The following is a 21,487-nucleotide window of genomic DNA, read 5'->3' as shown; positions in this document are numbered from 1 at the left end:
TCCTCTGGTTACGTTAGTGTTTTCTCTCTTATTCCCACACACACGTACGTGCGCATACCCCACCAATAAACACGTATTTTTGTTCTGCATACCAACTTCTTCTCTAGCACTTGTTTTGTTAAATCTGCTGTTTCTGGGCCTCAGTTGTTTCAGTGTCGGTTATGGCTGCATTTTTCTTTCATGCAAAGAAGTCTCCTTAGAGTTGTTTAAAGCTTTTTGCTTTATAAAAGGAGAACTCTTGTGATATTTTTGTAGTGATTATCAACTTAACTGATACATTCATCATTTCATTGTTACTAAGATGGTGATTAAGGAAAGCAGGATTTTTTTTATACATTATATAATTAAAAAAACCCTAAGGTAGTGATTATTTTAGAAATCTCATTGTGTTCGTATAATCTTTACCACAAATAGAGAAAAAAAAAAAAAAACCCAAAAACAACAACAACAAAACAAACGCTTTGCAGTTGGGTGATCTTAAATAATACTGTGTCTTAGCTGCTCAGTATAAGTTGTTATTTGTGTTCTGTTTGGAGTCATAATTTGCCTTTTAATGGTTCAGTCTTTCACGCCATACCGGACTGCACAGCGCCCAATAGTAACGGCTACCCAAGTTGGCTTCCACATACGAGTAGGTGAAACTTGTGGCTGTGCAGTGCAACTTCTTTTTGCAATGTCTTCTTTCTTCCTTGGTTGACGGTTTGCACTGTCCTTGTGGGCAGTGCTAGGAAATAGTGTGAGCTCTTTCCTCCCTTGAAACCTACCTAACTGAACTTTCTAAATGGATTAAATGGGTATCCGCCCATGCTAGATGTTCAAAAGCTTCTCTAGCGTGACTTTCAAGTTTCAGATCTCGATGAGCAAAGCGTTATAGATGATGGGTGGAGCAGATACTTTCCTGTTTTGCAAGTTGTGTTTCTGTGTGGGAGTGTGGTTTTTCTTTTAATTGTCTATAAAATTTATGGTTGCTCCCAACAGTTTTGAAAGGCAGAGTGCAGCCAGGGAGAGACTCAATATTAAAACTAGTAATTGCTCCTAGTATTTCAGTATTATATTACTTAACAATGTTGGCTAAATATATTAACTGACTAGTGCTAAGAGAAATGGTTAAAATACTATAAAGCGGCACAAGTTTGACTTGAAACAAAATGTGTGGTCTTAAATAAAAACAAATTCCAACATGAAGACGGGATTCGCTTATTGGGAGTCGACTTCCATGTAAAAGACTGAACATTTGAAGGGAACAGCAGCAAATTTTTGGTCTGACTTCACACTAGCATGGAATTTAAATCAAATTTTATCTCAAAATGTTTGCCTCACAGTTATGTACATGTAACTATTTGATAGCTTCATTAATTAACAACAAGCGTTCAAATACTCCGTTCAGTAATTTCTAATTTTGTGTTGTTACATCACTTTACATCATTTGAAAACCAATGACCGGAGATTAAATTTTTATGAGGTTTGTCCACCTTTTGTTTAAAGTAAGGTTTAAGATGTACAACCTCGAGGGGGTAAAAAGATCTTCCGTTAAGGTCAGGAAGGGAATAAATCTGATCTTCTCTGATACGGGATTTTAGTAACAACATCCTATTGTTCTAGACTCGGCTGCAGGAGCTGCACCGACTATGGGAATTACTGTTGGAAAAGATGAGAGAGAAGGGAGTCAAATTGTTGCAAGCACAGAAGCTGGTGCAATACTTACGGGAATGTGAAGATGTCTTGGACTGGATCAATGACAAGGTATAATTGTTACCTGCCTTTACTGTGTTCTTGATGGGAAATTTGATGTGTTTGTGTGGAAATTTTCTATCAACATATAGTTGCTGGAGTTCAGGTAGTCACAGAGACCTTTTAAAGGCACCTATGTGTTTTATTTAGGTTTTTCATATTGTATAAGCAGTAGGTATGCGAACTACTATTCCTCTTTTGCGGCCACAAAATAAAGGTGTTAGGCTAAGGGAGGAAGCCTGCATGGTGGAGAGCATAGTTAAACATGATCAATTCTTTCTTTGCTTTGAGGAGACCTTCATATTTCTCGTAGTAATCAAATTCAAGTTTCCTATAAGGGAAATCTATAACATGTAAAAGCACATGTTTTTTGTAAGTGTTCTAAATGATCTGTTATAGAAAGTAGCCAGGCTAACCGGCAAGCAGCGTGTACATAATTACTTAATGATTGGAATATCTTTAGATATACATTGTAAGGACATTTGCTGCAAGAGAACTGTTGGCTCTCGATTCTTTGAACTCTGAGGAAACAGACCACAAACCACACTATCAAGAAAAAAAGCCACAAAATGATCACATAGGTTTTCTTAATGATGGTGTGCTATTTTGTGTCACTGTGGGTTCAAACTATAAACCCTGCATAACTGTTAATGAATATGACGGAGCGCTTTTCATAAAGAAATCTTGCATCAGAAGCCTACAGCAAATGCCCGTAAACAATCTAAAAATGTAAACAAGTTCTAGTCACTGTGTGTAGTCTGAAATAGCATGGGCAATTATGTTGTAGTTTTAGAAGTATGCTTTTTCTGTGCATATTTTCTTTCAGTAATTTAGGTTGTTATAATAGTGATCATTGTGCACAGAACAGAAACCTTACAATAGTAGAGTTGAGTATATTCAGTAATTTGAAAAATTAATAAGAGCAAGCAAGATGAAAAAAATAATACCCTTAGTGATCTTGCATGTTTTCTGCAATAATGGAAAGATGTTGGGAGGGAGTGGAGTTTAAAGGAGGAAACGTTGTAGTTTTAAATCTGACTTTAAACATAGTGATTGTAACTGTCTTTGACCTATTCAAAATTAGGACAGTTTGCTTCCTGATTTCTAGTAGTGATTTCCCATAGGTTATACTGAAATAGATTTGTTGGTTTTTTTCCTCAATGTCCTAGGAGGCCATAGTGACCTCAGAAGAGCTTGGGCAGGACTTAGAGCACGTTGAGGTTTTGCAAAAGAAGTTTGAAGAGTTCCAGACAGACCTTGCAGCTCATGAGGAAAGAGTAAATGAAGTGAACCAGTTTGCTGGCAAACTTATCCAGGTAAACATCCATGTGTGTTGAAAATCTCTCCTGGCAAGTCTGGTATAAAACAGCAAGCTTTTGTCTGCAGCTACTTGTGCCTAGATCCTTGGCTATCTCAATCTTACATGGTCATCATTTGATTCACTTGTTCTTCTGCTGAACAGCTTGAGTAACTGCCTCAGCTGAGAATCTTCCTGAAAATGTGGAGAGTAGTGATTAGTAAGAGACGCTGTCATATGTGGGGTTAAATGTATTTCCCTTGGACAACAAGGATTAAGATATCTTCTTTTCTGGTGTGTCATCTGGGGCTTGATCAAGGATGGAGACAGGGCAGGAAGTATTGCATTCCAGGAAAACAAAGATTCTGTTGACAGCCCTCTTCCCATTGACTAATTAGTGCATAGGGAAGCTTAAACTACTGCAAGACTACTGAATGTTTATACAGTGTGGTTTCAGGAAAACTGTCAAATTGAGTGATCATCTGGAAAGTATAGTTATAAATTGATCTCTTGAAAAACAACGGTGTTTTGAGGTTTTTGTCAATGGATGTAAAATCACAGAACACGTGAAAATAAGATTTTTTCCTTTGCTCGCTAGGAGCAACACCCTGAAGAGGAACTGATAAAGTCCAAACAGGATGAAGTAAATGCAAGCTGGCAGCGTCTCAAGGGGCTCGCCCTTCAGAGGCAAGGAAAACTCTTTGGGGCAGCTGAAGTTCAGCGCTTCAACAGGTATGATCTTGGCTGGATCTGCTGCAGTGATGTAATATTCGTGTGGATGTTTAGTGATGCATTCAGCTGCATAGAGTATTATGAGAAGAGCTACTGTTGTCTGTTATGTTTTTGCTTTACTCTTCCTCATGACTTGTTGAATGAGGGCCTTGTTGTTCTAGAATTACCTTAGAATAGTCATTCTGATTTAGCTTTTCAACACTTGGCAGTTTTCTTCATTCTTGCTAATGGCAGTTTTGCTTCCCTTTCCTCTGAGGGCTTTTTCCCTCAGTTCTGTCCCAGATGAGCCTCAAAAGGGGTGGTGTTTTGTTGTCAGATGGATGTCAGCCCAGTTGTTCTGGGGGTCTTCGAACAGTGTCTTCCTATCCTCATCTCCATCTACAGCATTTTGAAATTTGCTGTAATTAAGTTGGAGAAGGGTCCAGAGTAGGAAACGGGTGGTGCTCAGTGGTGCTATAATTCCTTGTTCGCATCTGGTGACACCATCTGAATGGCCTGCCAATATGCTTCAAGGTTTCTTGAGACTTGAAAAAGTCTAATTTTTTAGCTCTTTTTTTTTTTTTTTTTAAAAGGATGATTGTTGTTGGCTGCAGTGTTTATTTATATATATATATGGGTTTGTATGCCAGTACATCTGGAACACATACAGGAAAACATCCTGCTTTCTTCCTTTTTCCATACAAGATAGACTGCTTTCAATTTGTGCTTTGTTTTGAAGGGATGTGGATGAAACAATCAGCTGGATTAAGGAGAAAGGGCAGTTGATGGCCTCAGACGATTTTGGCAGAGACTTAGCCAGTGTGCAGGCTTTATTGCGTAAGCATGAAGGCCTGGAAAGAGATCTTGCAGCTCTGGAAGATAAGGTACCCGTATGAGATGCATTTTACCTACAATTTAAACGAGGTAACCTGCTTATAAAAGGCTAGAGGCTTACTCACTGTTTGTGACTGGGTCTAGGTTAAGGCCCTTTGTGCAGAAGCTGACCGTTTGCAGCAGTCTCACCCAATAAATGCTTCTCAAATTCAAGTGAAACGGGAGGAGCTGATTGCCAACTGGGAACAGATCCGAACTCTGGCAGCAGAGAGGCATGCTCGCCTTAATGACTCCTACAGGTAGGAATACTATCCTGCTGAAATGACCTTTCTTCCTTACTTACGTTTGACAGAGGGCTCTTGGGAGGAGCAGGAAGGAATGTTGTTTCCAAAATTTTTGGATGATTCTGATGTTTTCTGAAGCAGTCTTGTTCACCAAATTACAATAGCTTCTTGTGGTAAAAGAAATAGGATAAATAAATATTTACAGCTTTTGGTCATTATCTGGATGTGGATCAGTTATGAAAATAGACGCTTCCATGTTTTAGGATGTTTACTTTTTTCCCCGTCTGAGTTGATACCTGCTTTTCGAAATACCTTATCTGTCTATATTCTCGTTTTGGTGGGGTTTCTTAATACACATATTACAAATCTGTTCACTGTGGAGTCCTTATGATTCTCTGTGAAGACTAAGGTATGGTATATTGTTTGAGGTGTTGTTCTAGACTAAACAAAGTACCTGTTTCTGTGATAGCTGCTTTGTTGCTGTGGGATTTGTCTTCATCCAGTCTTGTTTCTATACTAGCCTGGTTCTCTATGAAACGTAATCTGTTAGATCACTATTGAGAAGCCATACTAAAGGGAAGCTTATCCTGATATGGTGGTTAGTTTACATCCTTTCTCATTTTCTTTTTCTGCTGTTTGTTCCCTTCCATGATGCAAGATTTATGGTTGTGGAGAGCCACACAAGTCATCGTTTTTCCTTTGCCTTCCCTGTTATAATCTCTTCAGATCAATTAACAGCAAATTTAAAAGGGAAACAGAAACTGATCACTTTTGCTGATAAGTGTTAAGCACGTGCCAAAGACAATAACTGTGAAGGCATGCTGAAAGGAATCCGAGAATTTGTTTGCTTGTTTTAAGGCTGAGGCATGTGCAGTTGAAGCTTTCTGTCAGTTCCCCCTCCCACCCCTGTGTTATGCTTGTGACAGAAGCAGTCCTGTGGGATATCCTGAAACACTCTGCTTGAGAAGTATTTGATTTCTGTTGTCTTCAACATACAGGCTTGTAGTTGGGAATATTCCTTTTACTTTCAATATAAGTTACATGCAAAACATGTATTTGAGAAATTGATTTTGAACCTAGCATTTTCCTAACTTTAAAAGGCTTCTTTATTTGATTGAGAGCATATTTAGTTATTCAATATTCTGATTGCATTTTGGTATTGGCTTCTTTTGTTTCTATCTGTTTGTAACCCTTTCTGTGGGGTAAGGATGGAGAAACTATGCAAGCAAATTATTCCTAACCGTTTTTTCTTTTGCTTTTCTAAGGCTGCAGCGCTTTCTTGCGGACTTCCGAGACCTCACCAGCTGGGTGACTGAGATGAAGGCTCTGATAAATGCTGATGAACTTGCCAATGACGTGGCTGGAGCAGAAGCCCTTCTAGATAGACATCAGGAACATAAGGTATAATGGTTATACAGCCAAATCCAGTCAGCAGCCCTCTGATTGTATGTCTAACACAGTCTCCGAGTCAGAACTGCTGATGTTATGTCACTAGAATTCTTTGATCATGCAACTAACACAGTACTAGATTGCTGTCCTGATTTAACATTTTTACTTTGTTTCTTGATAGTAGATATATGCTAATAAGTAAGTATTTAAGAATGCTTATGATAATATTTTATAAAAAATAATTAGACCTGATGGCAATCAGTTGGACTAACGACTGTTTTAGTTCTCCATCATAAGGAATTCCTGTAAGTAAGCAGAAAGAGTGCAGCTTAAAACCATCCTTTAGTTTCATTTTTAACTTATGAATTTATACTTACCTTATCTACACTGTAAGGTAATACATTTCATTCTAGTTTTGATGTTAAGTGTAATGTATTTAAAGATAGTTGAATGTTTATCATTCAGGTGTGCAGGCTGTTGTCTCTGTGTTATTTTCAATAGCAGTTTTCATATTCTGACACTCTGTTCTAAGATCAATTTTGCTAACAGCTTATTCACGTCCCCTTTCATAGGGAGAAATCGATGCCCATGAAGATAGCTTCAAATCTGCTGATGAGTCTGGCCAGGCTTTGCTTGCTGCTGGGCACTATGCTTCTGATGAAGTTAAAGAAAAGGTAAGTTGAGAGCCAGAGCTCCTAGAAGAATTAAAAGTTCATTTCTTGTTAAGATCGTAAGCTGCAAAGTATCATCCCTCTAGGTTACAGGGCTTTTTTTGTGTATTTAGGTAATATGTGCTTTTCATTCTCAAATTGACAGCTTCTGCCTATCTGTTAGTAGGAACTATTAGGACTATTGGTGCTATCTATTAGGAAGTATTAGTATATCTTTCCTGCAAAAGAAAAATGGGTTATCTGTTTATTGTAAGTTTAGGTTTGCTATCAGAAGTGTCAGTAAATATTTAATTTAATTTCCGAATTTTGGTTTTCAAACTAATGGGCCTCTCATGAAGTCTACATATTGAAACATTGGTCAATCAGACAGTTCAAATACCAAAAGTGAGAGTGGGCCAAAGAGATTTCAGAGGCTGAGAGAGCAGGATGGTTTGCTGAAGAGCTTCTCTTACAAATAGATCTGCAGTCAAAAAGAGCGGTTGTCCATTAAATATCTTTGTGTAGGTTTAATTTGGAAAAGGAGAGGTTTCTGAATGAAGTCAGAAGGTTGTAGCCACTGCTCAAGCTTGATAAGCTGAGAAGAGGCTTGCCCTATATGAGGATGATGATGTCAGTAACAGGAGGATGATTCTTTACACAGGAGGTCATTTTCGGTCTGGTGTTAACCACTTCTTTAGAGTCACAACTTGAGATGGAAATGAACCAGACGGTTAAATAAATTTATTGTATATTCCTCTTCCCAATCCATTAGCTGACCATCCTCTCAGATGAAAGATCTGCCTTGCTAGAACTATGGGAGCTTCGCAGACAGCAGTACGAACAGTGCATGGACCTGCAGCTTTTCTACAGGGATACCGAACAAGTTGACAACTGGATGAGCAAACAAGAAGTGAGTGCATATCTGAACTCTCCAGATAGGGTTGATTTTCATTTCTGGCTGGTCTTCAGTAGACTTAAACAATTGGTATTTACTAGTGGCAGTGGCTGCCACTAAACATGCTCTGGTGAGCAGGGTGCTGTGCAGAGTTATTTATCTGACTGCCCAAGCGGCTACAATGACTGTTTCCATCTAATGCTGAAACTATTAGTTGTGACAAGTTGGCTTGAGATTGCTTTTATGTGTGTTAACTCTTGTAAAATGCTGTTTGAATAAGAAGCTAAAAAGAATTATTCAGAACCTTTGGCTGTTAGAGTATGTCATCCTTTACTTTTCAATAATATCACATGGTAGGAAACATCACTGGCCATGCTTGAGTTGACTTAGAGCCAGCGGAGCATGGAAACATAAAAACGTGTTTGTTTCCTTACTTCAGGCATTTCTGCTGAATGAAGACCTTGGTGATTCTCTGGATAGTGTGGAGGCTCTTCTAAAGAAGCATGAAGACTTTGAGAAATCCCTAAGTGCCCAAGAGGAGAAAATCACAGTAAGACATTTACATTAGGTGATCACTAAATGGGCAAGAAATAAAACCAAGTGAATTTGTTGACTGGGGAGGAGACACTGCTGGAGGATGACAGAGAAGGATGAGGCTTGCTCTGCAGAACGATCCACTGTTACGTGGGACGTGTTATCTCTAAATTATGTGTATTGTCTCTAAAATGGAAAATGGTGGAAAAGACAGGAATAGGGCTCAAGTGCTGCCCCAGAGAGCTGAGTAACCCAGTGCTTGCATACCATGCCAGCACACGTGTGGATGAAGATTTGTCAAAAATCTGCACTCTTCCACATGTAAGATGATGGTACAGATGAGAAGGGGTGTAACAATAGCTATCTTAATAGCTTTCTGTTAGTTTTACTGTGATAAACTTTTGAGAATTAATCTACTAAGTAAACTTGCACAAGCAATTTTTATTACACCAAGTAAATGGAAAACTGTTTTCTCTTTAGGCATTAGATGAGTTTGCTACTAAATTGATTCAGAACAACCATTATGCCATGGATGATGTTGCTACACGCAGAGATGCTGTAAGTATCTAAAATAGTTTTGGACTGTAGACTTTAAATCATGTTCTGCTCTATTATTTTAAATGGTATGACTGCCATATAGGATAAGTCAGCGGAGCTCTCCCAAAAATACAGATACAGTGGTGGTTCTTACAAACGTGAAGAATTTAAAAACTTTTTTTTTTTTTTCAGCTGCTGAGCCGCCGAAATGCCCTTCATGAGAGAGCTATGTACCGCCGTGCTCAACTTGCAGATTCTTTCCATCTGCAGCAGTTTTTCCGAGACTCTGATGAACTAAAAAGTTGGGTTAATGAAAAAATGAAAACTGCAACAGATGAGGCATACAAGGTAAACACAAAGATGAACGTTAGAGTAATTTTAAGGCAATAACAGGCTTAATGTAATCACTCTAATGATACGAAGCAGTATCAGCCAAAATATTGCTGATAGTAAGCAGTATTAATGGCAACAGGAGGAATTGCAATTTCTCCTGACCCCAAGGGGGATTTTCCCGTCATGCTGTAATCATGCTTATTCAATAGCTTAAGTGTTCTGATTTCAAAGGCGTATTTTTGGCACCAGATCCTCCTGTGACATCTTGGCATGTATATGAATGTAGTCTAATTTTTAAAAATTCTTCAGAGACCTATAGATAGTAATTTTGGATTGAACGGTTCTTATTCTTTCTTCATCTGTAGGATCCATCAAACTTGCAAGGTAAAGTTCAGAAACATCAGGCTTTCGAAGCAGAGCTTTCCGCTAATCAGAGTCGTATTGATGCACTGGAGAAAGCTGGCCAGAAGTTGATTGATGTCAATCACTATGCATCTGATGAAGTGGCAGCTCGCATGAATGAAGTTATCAGCTTGTGGAAAAAACTTCTGGAGGCCACTGAGCTCAAAGGTATGACTTGCTCAGAAGAATATGGGCAATTCTTTTTCTAGAGAGTTTAGCCGGGAGAAGACAGGAAGTGAATTAAATGAAATGGAAAACATAGTCATCTTTCCCTCTTTTCCTTTTGCCACTCTGTCTCTGTCAGGTATAAAACTGCGTGAAGCCAATCAACAGCAGCAGTTTAATCGCAATGTGGAAGACATTGAGCTGTGGCTGTATGAAGTAGAGGGACACCTGGCTTCTGATGATTATGGAAAAGATCTTACTAGCGTTCAGAATCTTCAGAAGAAACATGCCCTGCTAGAGGCAGATGTTACTGCCCATCAGGTAAGGGAGATAATTTTTCTTCCTGCCCTTTCAGATCTGCTCACTCAAAAGTATCCACTCTGGAGACCTTAGCAGGTCTGTATTTTCATAATTTTTTGTAGCTTTGAGCTTTACAGTTTATTTATCAGAAATAATTTTGAACTGAAATGTAAGTTGTATGTCTTCATATCTTTGACAAGATAGCTTCTTGAAAAAGTAAAATGATTCCATACTGTGACCTGCTGCCAGCACAGGATTGTTTTGTGCTGTGAATACCAACTTAAAAAGATGTGCTGTGCTTTGTGTAGGAACTAATTCCCCTTAGACTCTCCGTTTGCTAACAGCTTATTCTTGTTCAGTTTGTTTTCATATAGCTCTAAGAAACGGGAGGCGAGGGAGAACAGATCAGTTTTAAAATACAGAACTTCACAGCAAACTGTTCCTACGTTGCAAATGATCTTTAGGGGAATTAAATGCACAGCAAGAAAATCAACAGGATCTGGTTCCCACAACTGGAATTATCAGTTATTAACAATTGATGACTGGTTCACCTAGAGTAGCACATCTGTAAAGTTAATGTAATTTCAAAAATATTTTCTTTATTTTATGAAATTGACAGATTAAAACCATTTACATTTACATAATGCATTGAATATTATCCAGGACATTAATTATTACCAGAGTTATTGCACTGGCAGCGTGCAGCTTAGGTTCTCTTCTGTCACAACATAACTTATTAGCTAAGACCAGAAAACACTCTTCAAATGTTTTCAGTCACTGCAGCCTTCCTACAGAGATTCTGACATAATGCTATTGCTGAATTAATTTTAGGATCGTATAGATGGCATTACCATCCAGGCACGCCAGTTCCAAGATGCTGGGCACTTTGATGCTGACAATATCAAGAAGAAACAAGAAGCTTTAGTAGCTCGTTACGAAGCTCTAAAGGATCCTATGGTAGCTCGCAAGCAGAAACTTGCAGATTCTCTTCGCCTGCAGCAGCTTTTCCGTGACATTGAGGATGAAGAGACCTGGATTAGGGAAAAAGAACCTATTGCAGCTTCGACAAACAGAGGTTGGTCCATCCCGATATCTCCAGGATTTAGATGTCAGAATTGCTCTGTTATAACTTGTCTTTTTATGGAACATTCCCTGGAAATTTCCGAAATGTTTATTGTAATTACCATTGCCTGGAGTTACATATTCGCCATCTCCCATGGTTCTTTAATTGTTACGTTACTTCTACAATTGCAGTGGGTGGCTTAGTTTTCATAGTGCTCTGTCTTCATTGTGGTAGTACTTATTCTGCAAGTTTGTCTAGTACTGGTTGCAGCTTTCTTGAAATTAAATTTAGTCTAATGACTCTGAATTAGCTGATTAACTATTTTATATCTTTCAGGCAAGGACTTAATTGGTGTCCAGAATCTGCTGAAGAAGCACCAGGCTTTGCAGGCAGAAATTGCAGGCCATGAGCCCCGCATTAAAGCAGTCACACAGAAAGGAAATGCTATGGTGGAAGAGGGTACGTCTCAATGTTTTTTAACTCTTCCTCTTTCAGAAATCCAAGTCTTTGTGCTGGACTTTGTTCTCTGGCCCTGTACGATTAAGAATCACTGCCTGTTCTTATCCAGGCAATAGACAGGTATCTGCTAGCAGGATGAACTTCTGGTCATTCTTTCACCTGAAAATGAAAATAGATTCCTTGATGGGAACTGTCACCATTTTCACGGGTCTTCATCTGCTCTTGACAAAGGCCTGTGGGCCCTGTATTCAACAGCTCTGTGCCTATGATATTTAGTCTCCATTTTTAAATCTATTAAAGGCTTGTATCTGAGATACATAACCATCATGTGAGAGATGATCCTCCACAAAGACAGTAAGGATCATTTCTGCTTTTAAATAAGTATGTATCTTTATTTCTGACTGGGTGTTCTTAATACCAGAATACTAAAAAAAATTTCCCTGATTCCAGGATTCAGAATGCAGGTCTGAAATAATATTTGTCTGTTGTCAAAACTCTGCCACTGGAAAGAGATGACCTTTCCTGTTTCATCGTTGAGAGGAAATGTTATGATGTGTCTCGTTTTGTTCTTTGTGATTCATATATTCCTAGTCCAATTTGATTGACAGGTACAGTGTTTTCCAGTCTGAGGCAAAAGGACAAGCTGAGTTGTGCTTTTATTGTTCTAGTCAGAATAGGCTACGTAGGTTTAAATGGGTCCAATTTCTGCAACTTCCAAGAAGTACAAGTAATCTTTCAGCATGCATTATTTATGTCTCCTTAAGCCCTTCAGTTCTCTCTTTTTGTTTCCTAGGACATTTTGCAGCTGAGGATGTGAAAATCAAATTGAACGAGCTAAACCAAAAATGGGACTCTCTGAAAGCTAAAGCATCTCAGCGTCGACAAGACCTAGAGGATTCCCTGCAGGCTCAGCAGTACTTCGCTGATGCTAATGAGGCAGAATCCTGGATGAGGGAAAAGGAGCCCATTGTAGGCAGTACAGACTATGGAAAAGATGAAGACTCTGCTGAGGTATTTGAGATTGTTGTTTGAATTAGTTTCACATAAACACAGTGAGGATTTGTCCAGTGGAAAAAAAGTAAGGAGCTCTGCTAATTTCAGGATTCTTAAGAGAAAAGGCAGAAGATTCTTGCATCAAGCTGAATTTTGGCTCAGAGTCAAAGGATGACAGTTTTTCCTGTGTCTTAGTTATTGCACATGAAACTTTGCTGTTCAGTATATTAAACCAATTGTGAGGAAACTTTAAATTTGCATTCACTCTTTTATAATTTTTTTTTTTTAAAGTATAATAAGACAGTATCAGCAAATTCCTCATGTGATGTTGCATTTCAGGATGAGTCTGGTTTTCAGTAGTTCATTGGTCTGGAAGTAATTTTTGTCTAGAGTGTTTTACCAGTATCGTTCTGCGGTCAAACACTACATCCCAGACACTGCTGACTGACATTTCATCAAAATGAAGTGCAGTTTAAAGGCATACTTTCAAACTCAACACTGTTTCCAGAGTGATACGTGGTATTCCTGGTCAGAACAAAAGAATGTGTCTGAGATAAGGTAGAGAAAAAGCACAGTAAGCAGTTGGACTGCTATCTAGCCTGTGAATAAATAGAAGTAGGTATTCTCATGAGAGTCACAAGACTGGCAGCTCTGAAAAACCCACATTCCCTCTGTATGGAGCCAAAGTATATATTTTAAGCAGAGTAGCATTTGTAAAATGGCTAGGTGTACATGTTGTTTTTATCATTCGCTTTCAGGCTCTTCTGAAGAAGCACGAAGCTTTGATGTCTGATCTTTCCGCTTACGGCAGTAGCATACAGGCGTTAAGGGAACAGGCCCAGTCATGCAGGGTAAGGAAAGATGCTAATTATGTTGCTAAAATTCTTGGGTCAGCAGAAGGTAAAGACAAAGCTTAATAACAGTTTTTAGTTTTGAGAGCATACTGCAGACTGTACTTGATTTTGTCAAAAAATCTGTGGTCTGTTTTTATAATTATAACAGGCAGCTGTGTTGCATTGGAAGAAAAAAGTATAATGTGGTGGTTTTCAAGGTTTAAGCCCAGACAGCACCTAAAATAAGTCTATCTGCATTACGTTTACTTCAACAAGAATCATTTTAAGGCACCACAGTAGCTTTAACTAAGGCTGAAGTATTTTTTAGGACAACTACATTGGTTGTAATGAACACAGAACAATTCATTTTTCTTGCGCTCCTTCTTTGTTTAGCAACAAGTTGCTCCCACAGATGATGAAACTGGAAAAGAGCTTGTTCTGGCGCTCTATGATTACCAAGAGAAGAGTCCCCGGGAGGTGACTATGAAAAAGGGCGATATCCTCACCTTACTCAACAGCACCAACAAGGTATGCTCTTGCTGTCTGGTTTGCTGAGCTGCTTAGCTCGCTTGGTGGTGTGTGTTCTGCGGAGTGTTTTTGGCTTTGGTTTTTTGAATAAGAACATTCAAAGAAGTTAAAGAATTTGCACATTTAGTCCATGTTCCCGTTCAGCACTTTAGCATACCTCTTCAGCTCGTTCTCACGACTCCTCTCTAGCTGCCAACTTTTCTAAGTCAGATAAACAACATAGGCTATAGGGCATGTGTCTGTGAGAAAACTTATTTCCCTACTGTTGAGGAATTTTTGACCAAACACAAGGGGAGACGTGGAAGTAAGACCTAGATGTCTTCAAGGGACAGTTTGTTTGAAGTGATCTCCTTAAAAAGAGCAAACTGTCATGAGCATCGCTCCTTTTCTTGTGTTAATAGAAGCCTCTAATTTGCAGCTTTCGGTTGCTCAGCATACTTTATGCTTGGTGCTTGCCTCACAGTGGTTGCTTTCTTTTTTTTTCCCCCTTCCCTTTCTAGGACTGGTGGAAGGTTGAAGTTAATGACCGTCAGGGCTTTGTACCAGCTGCCTATGTGAAAAAACTAGATCCTGCCCAGTCTGCATCCCGAGAGAATCTCCTGGAAGAGCAAGGCAGCATAGCATTGCGACAGGAGCAAATTGACAATCAGTAAGATCTAACTGATGAGATATAACACCCATCCAGCATTTGCTGGCTTGGCCTTTGCCTCGCATATGCCAGAAGTTTACACTGATGCCTCTTACACTAGGGAGTAATTAATTGGAGCAAAACAAGGCACTCCTTTACTGGGGGCACCATATTGAGTTGTTTTATTCTTACTCTAGATTTTCTTGTTGCTTTTCCCATTTTTTAACTGTAAAACTCATGACACTAGAGCTCAACTTACTGTCTGACTTCAGTATTTTATGTGTTTCTGTTGTTGTTGTACCTAACAATTTAAACTTGTTTGTTATATCTGTCCTAAGCAGCTCTTGTATTTGTAGTTGTCACTTCTTAATGTGTGATCTGTTTTTGAAAAGCTTTCTTAAATTTGGTTACATAAAGTACAGTACCCTCCCTATATAGGGCTGCCTCTGGAGGTAACCTCCTTAGGAGCTGTGACTACTTTGGTGCTAGCTCATTACTTTTTTTCCTGAAATGTGGTGCCATTATTTGTTGCCATTACATGGGCTAAATCATGCCTCTCTCCTTTTTTTTTTTTTTTTTTTCTTTTTTTTTTTTTTCCTTTTAAAAGAGGAACATGCCATTGCAAATAGAGAAAACTGTATGGCTGCTTGGTAACGGCCTCCTAAAGCACATGGTAGTTGTAGATTAGTTCAGGCAAGGGCTGTGGGTGATAGCTGTGAGCTACTGGCTCATCTTATCAAGCCACTTGGAAGCCAAAGCTGAAAGTTTTGTGCATGCTCCCATCTGTTTGCACAGCTACGCTGTCATTCTGCGTGAGAATTTCTTCCCACTCAGTTGTTTTGAGTCACCAGTTATTACAGTGACATACCATAATTACTAGCTTTAGCTCTAGAATTTAAAAAAAAAAAAAAAAAATTAAAAAGCTTGTACCAGTGAGAAGAAAGGATGCTGGAAAATTGTCACGCATTGTTCAGGATTTTAATAATGTGTAACTTTCTCTATGGGTTTGCATGCTGCTTTTAAGACCTAGAACAGGGGTGCCTTATTTTAGAGCCAAGGAGAGGAGACCACCCTTTAGTTTACAAACACATGGCACAGTGATCAGGAAATGAGGAGACCTTATAGAGAGAGTTCAACTGTACTGCTGAGGTTTCCTTATGTGAATTGTACTCCTGGTCTGATTTGCTTCGTTTGCTTCTGAACGACACCTAATTTTCTCCATTTAAATGTGAACTCTTAACCATCTCCTACCACAGACAACCCATGGATGGAGCTGCTGCTTTCATTATTTTTGTTAATCTGACTAATTTTTTGCATGCATTTGCTGTGCTCCCTCTGTCTGTGCAGGACTCTCATAACTAAGGAAGTCGGCAGTGTATCTCTGCGTATGAAACAGGTCGAAGAACTGTGAGTAGGATTAGCCCTTTCTAAACCATGCTGTCTCCATACTGTCACTGTTCGTTCTCCCTTTGTTTCTTTCTTTGGGAAAGCTGCTCCAAAGAGACATGAAGGAAGCAATTTCTGCAATGTGAATTATTTTAGTTTAGATGAGTGTCGTGGTATGTGTTTCATGTGTTCTTTATAGCCAGCCATCCAGCCAGCTGCTTATCTTGTTGGTCACCTGTGCGCTGCTAAATTGGTTGATGACGTTATTTTCCCTTATGCTGGTTTTGCTTACCAAATGAGGCTGTAGTGATATCTAGACTGTTTTCTTTAAAAAGCATATCTTACGTTTTCTGAGGTACAGATAGAAATACTAGTTTGTTTATATAAATATGTATATGCACCAAGTATTACGTCACATATGAATACCTTGGAGTTTGGGAAGGGTGGGATTATCATAGTTAAAGTAACATTCAAGCTGGGTAGTCAAAAAACATTAGTTTATAGGATTTCTTTTTTTTTTTTTTTTTTTTAATTAGACCATTAGCGTGGTTTTCAAACTTGTATTCAAATCTCCTGGAAAAAATACCAAGTTTGTATTATGTTCTTGAAAGTTGCTGGGAGATCCAAAATAATAGTGTTCATTGGCTGTGCCTGACTGTCTTTTCATAGAGAATATATTTCTTGCAAATCAAAAGTGAAAGTATTAGTTAATCTCTGAAGTGTTGCAAAGCAGCTTTGAGGGAAGGTCTGCTTCTAAAGGAATTTTGCCCCAGATCCTCTATGAGCTTCACAAGCACTTAATACCTAAAATTGTATGCTGAGGCAAACATCTGCAGTTGGGGCAGGCTTCAAAACGGTGTTTTCCTCAAGTCAGGGTAGAATGTTTCCATTCAAACGTAATATGAAAGATTCTTAGTTCCTTTCTATCCAGCCTTAAACCAGGACAGACAGGAAACCACGAAGTCTCTGCTTCCATGGAAAGACTTAGAGTTGATTATCAATGTGATGTATAAGCATTATAGCCCAGGGTATCAAGGATTTTCTTCAACAGACTGTGTCACCTCTGAGTTACTGGTTAGGAAAATTCTACACCGCTGAACTCTTCAAGCTGGGACTTGTAATTGCTCAGTATTTGCTTGTGTGCTCCAAGGTGGGAAATGAAAACATGGTAAGGTTACCCTTTCCCCATTGGAGGCCCCTGCAGGTATCTCAGCAGTGTCTTACAGTATTTGATTTAATAGCTTCAAAATGGATATCCTCATGGCTTAATAATGAGAATCAGTTGCTGCTGTTGATCACTGCAGTAGACCAATATGCAATCTGATTCAGGGTATAAAAAAAAAACCCATCCAGATGCAGCTAGAATACCTCATCTTCCAGAAGACTTAAAATAGGGTAACAGTAAGAATGAGTGTTAATGGTCTGGCTTTTCTGAATGCAGGTTCTTTAAAAACAGGCATTAGGCATTGCTAAAGAGATCTGTAATTCAGTGTCAGTGACTGTGAAACTTCTGTTGGCTTTTTTTCAGCCGTAGCTTGGGAAAGGTCTTGTAGGATCGTCTGTGTCTTAGTTGGTTACCAGGAATCAAATAGGAGACATCAGTTTTCTTGTGGCTTTAAATAAATGGCTGGTCTCTCGAGGTTTATTTGCTTGTTCAAACCAATTTAAACATTTTAGAGGTTTTACTTTGCATTTATTCTAATGTAAATGAGGAGTAATTTCACTGATGATGTTGGGAATTCCACAGATAGAAAAACAGCGTACGTGAAAGGAGTTTCATGGATTTCCCAGTTGAATATAGTTGCATTATCAAAGAAATAACGCCTTTTTTTTTAAAGATGGAGCAGATTTTGGTACTGAATAATGGCTAGGTAAGACACTTATGTCCAATAGCTGGGAGGCTAGTGGATTTTAATAATCTGATGGCAAACCTGATGTACTACAGGAAAATACTTCTCAGAAAGTAAGACCCTATGGAGTCATTCCTGCACTGCAATGCTGCTGTAGCTTAAGAGCCTGCCCTGACCTAAGCTGTGATTTGGGTTTGCTTTTGCCCAATGAAGTGTTGCATGTGGGAGATCTCATTTTGGTGTGCATATCCACGTAGAGGAGAAACGTGTACAGTTGACGTTTACCTAATCACGTACAAGTAGATCATTCTGTAGAAGAACAGTGTGTAGACTGCAGGGATTTCCCACATCTTTGGTGATACCAGTACTTGGTAAATTACTGTGACTCTGCTCAGTTCAATCTGACTGCCCCCTGCTTTCCCTTTCTGCTTGTTGCAGGTATCACTCTCTTCTGGAGCTGGGAGAAAAACGTAAAGGCATGCTAGAAAAAAGCTGCAAAAAATTCATGCTTTTCCGTGAAGCTAATGAACTTCAGCAGTGGATCAATGAGAAGGAAGCTGCACTCACAAATGAGGAAGTGGGTGCTGATCTGGAGCAGGTGGAGGTGCTACAGAAGAAATTTGATGATTTTCAGAAGGTATGTTGTAATGCTGCATAATGGGTGTGTTGGTTTTGGTCTCTCCCCTCAGGCTTTCTGGTCAGATGTCTGATAATTTTTCATAGCTGAGCATAGTTGAGAAGGAAAGATAGCTGTGATTGGAAATAAAAAGGCATATATGCATTTTTAAAATTTTATTTTGTGAGGATAGAGAGAATCCCACATTCAAAAGTCTTCAGTTTGGTTACAGTCTCCAGGTTGCTACGTGGTTCCCAGCTCCCAGAGAACCGAAACACTCTTTCAGCACATTCAAATATAGAACCTGCCAAGCTTTGGAGGAATTTTGTGTAAAGCATAACCTTCAGTTAAGCTATTCCTCTTCCTTTTTGTTGAAAGGAAAGATGCATTTTAGTTCCATTAGTAGAGTGTTTCCTAAGATATGAAAAAATAATTATCTGCTTCAAAATGCTGTTAGCCTTTCGTTTTTATTTTTTCTCCCAATTTTTGCAACACTATTTTTTTTCTTTGCAAGAGGTGTGAAAGAATTGCTCGGGCAGATGCATTTATTCTGTCTGCTTTGGTAAGATACTGAGCACTGAAATGCAAAGATGCCTGACCTTATACATTGGAAATGTATAGCGATTCGACAGTTCTGTAGACATTATCATGTTTACAGCTTGAAAGTTGACTAACAAACAATTTGAGCCAACCTAGTACTGTAGGTGAGAAGATGATAGCAGTTACTGGATTTGGGTTCTTTAAAAACAAGCTGATGGTTGAAATGAAAATGTGTCACCTATTAAATTTTAAGTGCAAGTTCTTCACTAATACTTTTTAAACCAGATCCCCTTTCTGCTTTATAGAAAGCTCTCTGTCAGTCTGTTTGGTTGGAAGCATACGAGTGTCTTAGTAAAATTACTTTTTAAGTTGGCTTTTTAGCTTATTCCCACAGTAATATGGATGATAGCTTTTAATTTTCATGTTGGTAACGTTGTATACCTGACAGTTTAGAAGTGTATTCCATTCCTGATTGTTAATTAACTTTTTGTATGGAGAGCTCTGATAGTGCGTTTCTGTATTCCACGGATGGCTGGCGCTGGCAGCTGGGGTTTCTTGGCATAGACTCTCACGCGTTGTATGTTCACTGGTAACTGCGAAGGTCGTGTGCTGAATTCCTGCTGTTTACAAACTGTGTACTTTTTGTGATGTGCCAACGTGTTCCACATATTTTGCTTGCGTGAATGTTAATGCTGTGATATTTTACTGTTCTGTGCAGGATTTAAAAGCTAACGAGTCACGTCTGAAGGACATAAACAAGGTTGCGAATGACCTGGAGTCAGAAGGGTTGATGGCAGATGAAGTGCAAGCAGTACAGCAACAGGTCCACGTTTTTTCTAACTTCGTCTAATCCTCTTGAGAGGCGAAAGACTTTCTTGCTTTCTTTTGTCTGTTGTCTTCCACTTTGTGTGTTATTGCAAGATTCTAGTAGCTCATTTTTGCTCTCTGGTCTCATAATACTGGTATTCTAACCAGAGATACTTAATGCCTGTTCTGTAGTGTGGCAATCAGAAGGGTACCCTTTGAATTGTTTCTCTTTAAATAGTGCTATAGCAAATGGCACCATCTAGAGCTGTTTTCTTCTTTTTAGGAATGGAAAGTTTTTAAAATAGTATTAAAAATCATGGAGAATCCATGCATTAGCTTTACTTCATATAAATTTGAAATTCAGCCTTCATTTCTTTGCAGGAAAAATGATGAGGAATGCTAGGGGAAACGAGAAATAAAATAGAGCTCAACTGACAGTGGGAGGGATTTTGTGGGTTTTCTGGTTTTGTTTTTTGTTTTAGTAACATACCTATGGGTTTGGTTTAGTTTTTTTTTTTTTTTTTCTTTCCCCTCAGGCTTTTCACATACTTGTGCTGTTTCTGTAGCTAATTCTGTCTGGTGCCAACAGAGTATTGAAGTTTATTTTCTGAGCTCGAAGATGTTGTGTTGCAGTAGATGGTTGAGTAGTCAAACTCCCATTTCTGCTACACGTGTAGGTTGTGCGAGCACTGTTTGGCTTAATGATGTGCTGGTAACCAATTTGTAGAAGAAGGAGGGAAGCATATCTCCTGCTATCTTCCCTTTCTCAAAAACAGTAAAAGCTTTCTTTCTGTTAGAAAATAACAAGTTGTTTGTTTGTCCTTTTTCCTTTGCAGGAAGTCTATGGTATGATGCCCAGGGTAAGTGTTAATTTCTGAGATAATGCGGCAATTATAACAGGTTTGGGATGTACAAGTAGAAGTTCAGCCATAATTGTAGTCCGTTTCCATGAAGGAACCCAATAATGACTTTGAATGGACATAAAAAGATTATCTTCTCTTTGATCCATTTATTTCCGGAGTATCTTACCCCACACCACAAATTAGCGCAGAGCAGGGTAACCCAAAATGGCGCAAATACTTGTAAAAATTTATGCGCTCTGTTAAGGATTGAACATGGAGAACGTTCTAAGATTTTTTGTATATTCTGATAGTTTTAGATTTTGCTTCCTATTTAAAGCTGTTTCTTCACATTTTCAAACAGGATGAAACTGATTCTAAGACAGCCTCTCCTTGGAAGGTAGGTGTCACTACTTAGTAGCGCACAACAGGAAAGTAAAACAAAAACTACAGCACATCGTCTTCTTTAGACCATACACCTTCTCACATGCCCTTTTTTCTTTTTATCTCCCCCCCCACTGTTTTTTTTTAAAGACTGTTGACAAAGTGATTTTAGTGGTGTCCTAGTCTCAGCAAGTGTTTGGATTGGTATTGATTTAGGGTTCGTGACTTTCATTTCACTTTGCGTGTTTAACTTCAACAAGCACGTTACAAAAATTTGTTGAGCATTTGGCAGGAATTCACCTTCGTACTTACATACGGATTCTCTCAATATGTAAAGATGTCGTATAGGTATTGCTCTTTGTTTTAAAAATAGAAGCCATCTAGGCAAAGTCAAGTAACTATGTCAGCTCTCTATTTGCAGCTATGATTATGAGAATAGCTGAGATAGGTTTCCAACAGAATTGCTCTAGCCGTAGAAATTGCTGACAGTCTGGTTTTT

At 38.8% G+C, this 21,487-nt stretch overlaps 1 protein-coding gene across 6 annotated transcripts in view; it reads left to right on the top strand.

Moving 5' to 3' along the window:
- SPTAN1 (spectrin alpha, non-erythrocytic 1) overlaps window positions 1-21,487 on the top strand; it is a 52,993-nt gene that overhangs the window by 10,648 nt on the left and 20,858 nt on the right. For 4 of the 6 annotated variants that reach the window (XM_082327773.1, XM_082327774.1, XM_082327772.1 and 1 more), the window contains exons 4-27: window positions 1,603-1,743; window positions 2,901-3,047; window positions 3,627-3,760; window positions 4,479-4,623; window positions 4,718-4,872; window positions 6,123-6,258; window positions 6,819-6,920; window positions 7,669-7,806; window positions 8,231-8,341; window positions 8,806-8,883; window positions 9,055-9,210; window positions 9,561-9,765; window positions 9,902-10,083; window positions 10,894-11,137; window positions 11,462-11,584; window positions 12,378-12,595; window positions 13,336-13,428; window positions 13,804-13,938; window positions 14,439-14,587; window positions 15,914-15,973; window positions 18,241-18,439; window positions 19,677-19,781; window positions 20,602-20,625; window positions 20,969-21,004. In XM_082327773.1, the coding sequence (XP_082183899.1) occupies window positions 1,603-1,743; window positions 2,901-3,047; window positions 3,627-3,760; window positions 4,479-4,623; window positions 4,718-4,872; window positions 6,123-6,258; window positions 6,819-6,920; window positions 7,669-7,806; window positions 8,231-8,341; window positions 8,806-8,883; window positions 9,055-9,210; window positions 9,561-9,765; window positions 9,902-10,083; window positions 10,894-11,137; window positions 11,462-11,584; window positions 12,378-12,595; window positions 13,336-13,428; window positions 13,804-13,938; window positions 14,439-14,587; window positions 15,914-15,973; window positions 18,241-18,439; window positions 19,677-19,781; window positions 20,602-20,625; window positions 20,969-21,004 (3,216 nt within the window). The remainder of the gene's footprint in view (window positions 1-1,602; window positions 1,744-2,900; window positions 3,048-3,626; window positions 3,761-4,478; window positions 4,624-4,717; window positions 4,873-6,122; window positions 6,259-6,818; window positions 6,921-7,668; window positions 7,807-8,230; window positions 8,342-8,805; window positions 8,884-9,054; window positions 9,211-9,560; window positions 9,766-9,901; window positions 10,084-10,893; window positions 11,138-11,461; window positions 11,585-12,377; window positions 12,596-13,335; window positions 13,429-13,803; window positions 13,939-14,438; window positions 14,588-15,913; window positions 15,974-18,240; window positions 18,440-19,676; window positions 19,782-20,601; window positions 20,626-20,968; window positions 21,005-21,487) is intronic. The other 2 variants (XM_082327776.1, XM_082327775.1) reach the window with 1 other exon arrangement.

The sequence above is a fragment of the Platalea leucorodia genome (assembly GCF_965183815.1).
Source record: "Platalea leucorodia genome assembly, chromosome: 15".
NCBI classification, from domain to species: Eukaryota; Metazoa; Chordata; class Aves; order Pelecaniformes; family Threskiornithidae; genus Platalea; species Platalea leucorodia.
Note: the sequence above shows the minus strand (reverse complement) of the source record. Positions and strands in the feature narration are given on the sequence as shown.